The sequence below is a fragment of the Mustela nivalis genome, assembly GCF_964662115.1.
Source record: "Mustela nivalis genome assembly, chromosome: 12".
Classification (NCBI taxonomy): domain Eukaryota; kingdom Metazoa; phylum Chordata; class Mammalia; order Carnivora; family Mustelidae; genus Mustela; species Mustela nivalis.
In genome coordinates, this window is record NC_139031.1 from 54,695,422 (window position 1) to 54,705,374 (window position 9,953).

The 9,953-nt window shown below is 33.6% G+C and overlaps 1 protein-coding gene across 2 annotated transcripts in view; it reads left to right on the forward strand.

The window, feature by feature from the left end:
• The window catches only part of SNX13 (sorting nexin 13), a 131,633-nt gene extending 121,961 nt beyond the window's left edge, over positions 1 to 9,672 (forward strand). For both annotated transcript variants that reach the window (XM_082693002.1, XM_082693003.1), the window contains exons 23-26: positions 1,280 to 1,425; positions 1,669 to 1,737; positions 3,407 to 3,519; positions 6,137 to 9,672. In XM_082693002.1, the coding sequence (XP_082549128.1) occupies positions 1,280 to 1,425; positions 1,669 to 1,737; positions 3,407 to 3,519; positions 6,137 to 6,384 (576 nt within the window). In that variant the 3' untranslated portion in view covers positions 6,385 to 9,672. The remainder of the gene's footprint in view (positions 1 to 1,279; positions 1,426 to 1,668; positions 1,738 to 3,406; positions 3,520 to 6,136) is intronic.
• Positions 9,673 to 9,953: the final 281 nt, after the last annotated feature.

Sequence of the window (9,953 nt, forward strand, 5' to 3'; positions counted from 1 at the left end):
TTTCTCCCTTGTCACAAATTAGATTATCATATTTGGGTGTGGGCTTTGTATACTGTTCCATTAGGCAGGTTTTTTTAAAAAATATAATTATTTCCCTTCAGTTTTTCATTGACTTTCTTATAATTAAACTATTAAACAAAGATAATATTTTATTTCCTTTTTAAGGAATATTTTAGAATGTTTTATTATGAGTTATGCTGGTATAACATCCATAACATCATAATTATCATGTTGCACCAAACTAATGAATATACTTGGTCATAAAATTGAGCAGTATTTATTTTGCCTCTGGAGGGAACTTGATCTCTGCACTGCTGTGCCAGATCCCTCACCAACCCCAGCCACTCCTTGTTTGGTTTAGGTGTGAGTTTTCAATATGTGAAAGGGAAGGTACACTAAGATAATCAGTTTACAGTATGACAATGAAAAATAAAGAACTCATGCTGTTTTCTCAAGATTTAAATTACAACATGGGCGAAGAAATGATTGGAATATCTTATTGATGAAAGAATTATAAAATTACTGGCAGTTATGCGGTTTTATTGTATTTCTAAATCTGTTTGGCTTTACATATATATTTTTTATATCAAAGCTTTCTAGTTGTCTTTACTTTTTTTACCTTTTTATTTTCTTTGCTCTTCTAGTCATTTTTTATCTTATTTTTTTGTATTATTAATTGAATATTCCCATATAAAAGTGTCCTCATTTTTACTTGTTAAAAGTTAAAGGAAAATTTTAAAAGTATAGTGAAATATCCCCTTTGTAATAACTTAGCTATATACTGGATCTTATTTTAGCTTCTTTTTTTCTGAAAATACCTGAGTATGTACAATGCAGTAACTAAGCAAAACATCTTATTCTGTGTAGTTTGTGTTTTGTTCTATTAAGTAAGGAGAAATGTTGAGAATATTTTGTTCTTTTCAAAAAGATGCTCCAGAAAATCGGCAAAGGGGGCCAGCATTTGCCTTATCAAAGCAGTACAGACTCTACTAAAAGTAAAAGAGCCAAATTATTTTTTCCTAAGACATCATAGATCCACTTTGAGAAGTTTTTTCACTACTACTTTGGAACTGTGTGGGTTGTGAAATTCTGCATTCTTGCAGAATGACTGTTAAAAACATAATGTTTTTAAAATTAGAATGGAATGTTAGGTTATGAAAACTATAGTAGAATTTGTTCTCTGATCTCTGAAATTGAGTGCATCATTTTTGTGAAAGCCACTCATAGTAGATAAATAACTCAAATAAACATAATTTCATTTCTTTCCATACTTTTTCAGGTGGATGACAATATTCCACTTAGGGTAATGCTGCTTCTTATGGATGAAGTATTCGACTTAAAAGAGAGAAATCAGTGGTTGCGAAGGAATATCAAAAACCTACTTCAACAGCTTATTAGAGCCACATATGGTGATACTATTAATAGGTACCAATACTTTTTTCATCCCTTAGAGCTGTTCTTGCTTAGCTTTTAAACGTTTCCTTCTAGAAGTAGATTGTTCAACTTTTATAGGAGAATTTTCTTCTCTGGGCCTTTTAAGATCATTAAAACAGTCTGTTGCTTTCACAGATAATTTACATACAGATTAAGTTCCTTCATGAAAGGAGTGCTTATTTTACACACCTTCTAAAATTTTGACCTTACTTATTTAAATTTCTTTACTTTCAGAAAAATAGTTGACCATGTTGATTGGATGACCTCTCCTGAGCAAGTAGCCGACTTAGTGAAACGTTTCAGGTATATCTTAAGACACAGTCACTTCTTTCAGGTAGTACAGAGTTTAGCATTGTTATCATTAATTAACCTTGACTGCTTTTCTTTTCATCCTGACCGTAAAGTTGGTTTGAATCATCATTGATGAGCAAAAAGACCTGTAAGAATTACAAAAACATTTGTTCCCTGGACCTTTTGATCTTTTTTTCTTTAAAGTCAGAATAGAAAAGTATAAAAGTATAATCTTTAAGATGTTGTTTACATTTTACTACAGTAATGTGGCTTCAAAGTTATTGAAATTTTTTATTTTAAATGAAAATTTAAAATGTCTCTGCTTATGGACTAATTATTATAACTGTTCGAACCTCTGAGAAGAATACAAATTAAGTGCAGTGATACTCCAATTCATATGTTCATCCTACAAAAATATTCTGAACCCCTTCTCTGTGCATAGTATTTTGCCAATCACCAGGGACTGAGATAAAATGCAATCCCTTCAAGGAAAGCACAGCATAATCCAGAAATAAACCTCTTTTCTAAAAGTAAAAGATAAGCAAGGCTTAAATATTCATGGCATCATGTACTTTGAAGTAACAGAAGCAAGAAAGGAGCTATCGATATTGAACATTATTTGCTTGGCACTGTGCCAACTACTGTATGCATACTTTCTGATTTTACCCTATTTTATAAGATAGGGATTGGTCTCCATTTTGTTATGTGGAAACTGAGGATTGAGAAGTTGAGTGTCTTGTCCAAAACCTCACATGCTGGAAAGTGAGGAACAATAGTTTTCTCTAATCTGAAGCTGAGTCTCTCTCCATTATGCAGTACTATTGCCCAAAGTCAGACCACCTGTCCTGGCATGTACATTCTATTTCAGGGCCAGTGAATGATGTTTGGTTTACTGTGGAGTAGTGATTCTCAGTCTTGGCTGCATGTTGGAATCACTTGGGGAGCTTTAAAAAGTACTGATGCTTGGGTCCCATCCCAACAGTCTGACTTAATCAGTAGAAGGCCTGAACATGAAGATTTTTTAAAGCTCCCAGGTTTTTCTAATGTTCAGTCAAAGTTAAGAACAACTGCTCTGGGAAGTCTCTCTCCCTCAGACCGAATTCCCAGGTGGAACCTTAGTGTGTTCTGTTCTTGCCTTTGACTCTGAATTGGAGAACTGGAATCAAGCAAGCTGTGCGAGTGAAGGAGATTAGGATATATATGTGAGAGGAATGTTGTAATCAGTCTAATTGGAAGTTGCGGGTGCAGGATTTGTTTTGTATTGGCTTAATTATAAGGGAACTGAGGAAGATTAACTCTAAGATATCCAAATTCAGGATATTGTGGGGTTGTATTTGGATCAGATGTTCAATCTCGTTGAGATCAGAGGCATACTTGAGTTTAAATGGCTGTGATATAATCATCTATATATGCCATTTTGCTATCTTTTTCATTTGTTAGTGTTTGTAAGGTATTCCAAGGCAGAATTCATCTGTTACTTTTATTATGTATATCCTTTCATACCTAAAATTGAATCCTGCTCTTAGTTACTCTGTTGAATGTCATACCTCCATAAAATTTCAGAAATGTTTCTGCTTTCTATTTACATTTGTGTTTTCTATAGAAAATTGGAACAATTTTACTGACTTACATCATTAGAAAATGTAAATTTTTACAAAATTTATTTAATTTTCTTAAATAGAGATGCCTTTTGGCCAAATGGCATTTTAGCAGAGACTGTTCCATGCAGAGATAAAGCTATTCGAATGAGAACAAGAGTTGCAGGAAAAACTAAATTACTTTCAATTATGCCAGGTGAGTGAACAGGTTTGGTAAAAATCTTATTACTTTGTAGTTCTTCAGAATTTTTGGCATTGGGCATGCTGGTTTAGCTGCCTACTGATTTTAGTAATTACCATTTAATGGCTTACCACGTATCAGGCACTGTTGCTATGCATTTCTCATATATTCTTCACTCTCATAACAGTATTAAGAACTTACGCTCTGTTAACATGACAGCTTTGTATGTGAGCAAATAGAAGCTCAAAGAGGTTAAGTAAGCCACCCCAGGTTTCAAGCTAGGAAGTGACTGTTGGGCTTCTGCTCCATGCTGAGCTACTTGAAAGCCACTGCTTTCAAACATGAAAAGAAAGTGGTGCTTTTAACCACTTCATTTGCTACCTTGAACCATTTTGAGAATAAAGTTGATGATAAAATATGTGACAGAAGAATAAAAGAACAATGAAGTGTCAGGTTTTTAGGAAGTATATTTGTTCTACTTCAGAGAACATACTCTTTCAAAGAATCCCTTTATGTAGAAACAACTAATTGGTCCATTATTAATCTGAATTGAGACATGATTCCAAAGAAAATACACTTAAGTGGCATTCTTTTGGTCTAATTTGAATTATTTCTTGAGAAGACTGCTGTCTTAGACTCACTTTGCCCCCCTTTCAACTTCTCTCAATAAGAGGTCCTCTATAATATGAAAAGCAATTTTGTGTGACTGGGTAGTTTTTTGGTCCCTTCTTTAGTTATGAATATCTTTGAAAATACTTAGATATCTCTTTTCCACATTTTAATTATGAATGTAGAGTAGAAAAGGAATATTTAGGAAGTTCATTAATGTCATTTAGTATCTATTTCTTTTTCTATAATTTTGTTTTTCTTAGAACTCTATTTTCCTCATAGATTTTAAAATTTCTCTTCTGTCAGTTAAGTTGGGAATTTGCCACATGGCTATCAGTTCTGTCCTACAGACTATACTACTGCATTTGGAGGAAAAAGTCATAGAAATATCATTTTAGAAAAATAAAAATAAATGACAACTTAAGATTAAGTATTATTTATTATACTGTTAGTGTAAACCAGATGGTGCTATAGACTGATTTATATACTCAAAGAAACTAATGCATTTATTCAGTAAATATTTACTGAGAGTGTGTCATATGCAGGACACTTTCTTTGCACTAATCTTTGCTTTCTTGGAGCTTACATTCTATTAGGGAAACACAGACAGAAGGCAGACAAATAAATAAAGGTCAGTATGTTAGCTTTTGCAGGAAGAGGGAGGTGTCGGGTGAGGTGTAGTTGTGTGAGAAGGGGACACTTGTATGAAGACTTAAAGGAAATGAGGCTAAATATAAAGGTATATATGTTGATGTATGCATAATCCCTTTCCTGCTTTGAGTAAATTCATAAACCATTTGCTTTAAATTAACATAGTACTCCTAGGTAGAAACAAATCTTTTGGAAGTTGCGTGTTTTTTTTTTTTTAAGATTTTATTTATTTATTTGAGAGACAGAGATCACAAGTAGGCGAGAGGCAGGCAGAGGTGGGGTGGAAGCAGGCTCCCGCTGAGCAGAGAGCCCAATGGGGGGCTCAATCCCAGGACTCTGGGATTATGACCTGAGCCGAAGGCAGAGGCTTTAACCCACTGAGCCACCCAGGCACCCGGCATGTTTCTTTTAAAAGCAGTTAAATAGTATCTACTGCTGGTGGAGCCCTGATTATAAATAATTAAGGATAGTCCTGCATGTTCGCCTATTCAAAGATCTGTAACAACTTCATGTCACCTAGGAGTAAACTCCACACTTGGGCTCACTCTGATAGCCATAGCACTTGTTTCCGTTCTTCTCTCTACTTTGTTTTAAAAGAATCTTAAAATTTAAAGCCAATTTCTGGTGTCCCCTATTTTGAACCTGCTTTGTTTTTCCCACTAGTTCTCATTTGCTTGTTGTTCTCTCCCCCAAAGCGAATCCGTCATCTGTTGGTGCCTGTCAAACTCCTGCCTAGGTAGCAAAGTCTCCTTCGTTCATCTCCTCTGTGAAGGGAACCTGTCTTGATTATATACCATGTGGAATTCTCTTCTCTAAACATCTTTATACTTGGGGTGTTTGAGTGGCACTGTTACTATTGCAAGGTTTTTGAGATCATTAGTCACCTTTCATACATCATTTCCTTACAGTATTTCTCACTGAGCATTAGACACATAAGACTATTTGTATGTTTTAGCCTTTGCAGATTCCTTTTCACATTTGCATTAAAGCTCTCCAAATTCTTAGTTATAAGGACTTGGTTATTATAAATCCCATTTTACAGATAAGGAAACAAACTCAGGATGGGTAAATATCATATAGGTATTAAGGGACAGGATTGTAACTCTAATTTGGGTTTTCAGAGTCTAGATCCTGCTTCTTTTTCCTGTGCTATCTCATCCCCAGTGTCTGTTATTACATAAGTGGATGGATGCATGCAGACATGGACATTTTAATCTCAGTTAGAATACATAGGTGAGACACATGAACTGAGTATCTCCTATTTGCTCCCCTGCTGTGTACTTCCCATACTTTAAACTTAGAGCATAGTTTAGGCCTTGTCTTTCCTTTATATGAGTAATGAATGATATTTATTTGTCTCCTCTTCATTTAGATGAACTGAAGCACATTATCGGGGCTGAGACAACACGGAAAGGTATTCTTCGTGTTTTTGAAATGTTTCAGCACAACCAGTTAAATAGGAGAATGGTTTATGTCTTCTTGGAAGGCTTTTTGGAAACCTTATTTCCACAGTATAAATTTCGTGAACTTTTCAACAAACTGCATTCACGGTCAAAGCAGATACAGAAATATAAACAGAAACTTCAAACTACTCAAGCGCCTTCTTTACAGAAAAGGTGACACTCCAGTCTCTGAAGCTGGTGTTCATTTTGTCCAGGACTAATAATATGGACAGATCTTCTGGGGCTTAACTCATACACTGTCATATTGCACCAGTCTTTTACTGTCTCAAAATAGATTATTAATACATCCATTAGACTGTGGTTCTTCTCATCTTCATCTATAATCCAGCCACTACCAAGAGAGATTTCTGTGTCTTAAATGATTTGGTGCATATCTTTGCAACATTGAAATGATACTGCCCCCTTCTCAAGCAAGAATGATGTTGGTCTCTTCCATTTCAAACTAATCAGCATTCTCCAGCAATGACAAAGTGCCAGAGTGTATATGTGATAGCTGAGGAAAGCACAAAACAGTGGTTCACAGGTAAACTGGCTAATTTGTTTGGGAGACTGAGCAATGTATGATTTGGAGGGATTTTTTTTTTTTTGCATAATAATTTTATAGATCTTTATCAGAATTTTGATATAATGTGGATTAGCCAGGTGAACGATCTTTGGAACATCTGCGTCAAGTCTGGGAAAGTGACAGGATGCCCTTAAAGTATGAAGTAACCTTTTATCCTAATTACAGTTTTGTGACATAAAATAAAACCAATCAAAAACAGAATTTGATTGGATTTGTTATTCATTCGTATAAAACAAATTTTAATTGATTCTTACCTGCTTTGGGCTCTATTTTGCTCTTATGGTACTCAATCATAAGTTTTCTTTTGGTATTCTGTGTGCAAAAAGAAGCATATAGTGGCGATCTCACTTAAGTTTCAAAATTATTACTGTTTTCTTTATCTTTAAGAGATTACTGATTATACAATAGGGAGTATAATCTCGAAAGAACTGCCAAATACATTCTGTTATTTTAAAAACATGGAAATTTTAAAACAGCACTATTGAAAGTTGTAATGTGACCATTTTAAATTGTGTGATCTAGACATACCTTAGGTGATTGCAAAGGTAGCAAATCAAAGGATTAAATGAGCTTATTAGTCATATGTAAACAGACAAATTCCTAACTCTATTACTATGTATATATATGAAAATAAATAATGAAAACAGAACTATAATATTTTTTAAAATATGCTTTTATTTATATTTTGCATAATGTAAAATTCTACTAAATAAAGTTGGCAAAACCCCTGGGTGTATACATTTAAGTCCCTGAAATAATTTTATACCAACAACAACAAATTACCTTTTCCAGTTCTGGAGCCTCTGCATTTCTTATAGTTTTCTCATTCTCTGTTTGTCCATCTTGGAAGTCTTCATATCCCTTGTATGCAGGATTTCTGCATAGTTTTAGATACTTACAGTGACTAAGGGTTTGAGTATGTCAGCCTTTTTTGTTTTAAAAATATTTAACACTACAACCTTAAAATAGTGAAGCTACTTATCAGACCACTGAGCCAAGACCCTGGTATTAAAAGAATGTCTGGGTGCTTAAGATAAAGGGACAGAGGATAGGTATCCCAGTTATTTGGGAGCTTTAAGATTGGAGCAAGATGTTACTGTCTTGTTTTCACTGAGATCCTGCTTAGAAAGTGAAGCCTCATAACAGAATAAAGCCTTCCTTTAAAGCTTCATAGTAATAATCAAATTTATTAATAATGCTGTTGTGCATACTCAGAGTATGCGCCTTTCAGTACATGTTGCATGTCTAAAGAATTACAAAAATGAAACCCCATGATTTCATTGCAACCTGCAAATGAGAAAATATCCTTATTGACTCTGGTGGAAGAAATAATATTTTTTCTTTCCAGTGTGTCTCCCTGCCATGGTCCCTCCCCAGGCCCCAGGCTTTAAAGGTGAGGATTTGTGAAACGTCTATAGGAAGCATCAGCATGGCCATAAGTGCGATGATTTTCAAATATACCCTTCCCATTTCAAGTATATTTTTGACATAAATAAGTCTAAGAGTAAACAAGAATTCACTTAAGAGCCTAGTGTGTACATATGAAAAGCATTTCCAGATAATATGAGGAATGCTGGCCATCAACCAGGGAAAGAAAGGTTCTGCAAAATAGCAACTTTTCATAATAGAGCCCTGCAAGGTAACTGCAATCATACCAAAAACTATGTGAGTAAATGGGTTTTTAAAATAATTTTTGTTTAAAGAGTTTATATTTCAAAAGCAGAAATATCAAATGGTAGTCTTTGTAAACAGTTGTGCATCTTCTCTGCACATCTGTGTTTTACATCAGAGAAAGCCATGGTCATGCTAAAATTAGAGATACTTTTTGGATGACTTGGTTAAGCTGTGTGTAAAATATTTAATTCATAAGTACGGTGTACTATGTTTAATAAAGTTATTACATTTAATGCATTCATTGCATATATAAATACATACCTGAAGAGGCTTTAAGTCTTCTGATATTTGATTTTTTGAATGTGTTTTTAAGTCAGAGGTGCCTTCAGGCAAGAACCTTCAAAATTAATTATTCTTTGTTTGGGTTTTCTGATTTTTTCAGGTAACATATAAATTATTTAGAAACCATCACTACTAACAACAGTTTGTTCACCTAAAAATTGATTGTATGATTTAAATATAGTGCTTAGCTGGGCATTTCCTCTGATTAGGGTATTCTGAATAGTTGCTGAAAAAATTGTGCCATTGACCAATGGATGCACTTGGTTAGCCTTAATTTTTTTTTAAGAAAAAAATTTAAAACTTTCTTGAGTATTTCTGTTAGCTCAGTTTAAGTTTGTGCTGCTGGTGTTTGGAAAAAATCAGTTAAGTGCTACCAGAAAGTGTATCAATTTTTAAAAAATGAAGAACAATATAAATTTCACAATCTAAAATTTTAATTTTGTGCAATATTTTCATTTAATGCATGTGTATTTGAGTAATTGTAAAATAAATGAATTTTTAATGTTTTGAGATCTAGTTTAAACTGTCTTCTTAACCCAACAACTTACATTCCGTTGTTGCTGCATCCTTTTATTTAAGGACTTGTTTTAAAAGTCTTTTTTTGTCACTCCTTGTAAAATTCTTTTGTTAATAGTAAATTTTGCTTATAGGAGCATGGCTCCTGTATTACAAGGGAAAAATATAAAGAGCACATCTTAGAATTATAGTTGTTAAAAGATAACTTGTGCATATCATTGTACAGTAAATGTCAACTGTGTGCCTAACTATTCTATCAATACTTTCCTTTAACAAAGAAGAAACAACAATCAGAATGTCAGTTATTTTTATTGAACTAAAAAGATTAAAATTTTTATTTGGTTTGCGTTATGTTCTGTCCATTAGAAAATACTAATAAAGTATTAACAAACCTTTTTGTTGAATTTATTTAGTAGTGATGTATTCTTATTACTTTAAAAAGTGCTTGCTCAATGGTCTTTTTAGTATCTGTACGTATTTTCCTTTCTTTTCATTTTAGAAATCAAGCAGTTTAAGTTCCATATCGATAGAAGACCTGTTGAGTGATTACTGACAACTTATTGAATTTAATTTTTCTATTTATGGGGCAAGTAATGTACGACCACAATGTTATAGAAACTTCATACTTACCTATCACACAAAATTATGAAGTCATTTTCCCATAGCGGGAAAGAGCTGTAATAAATAGT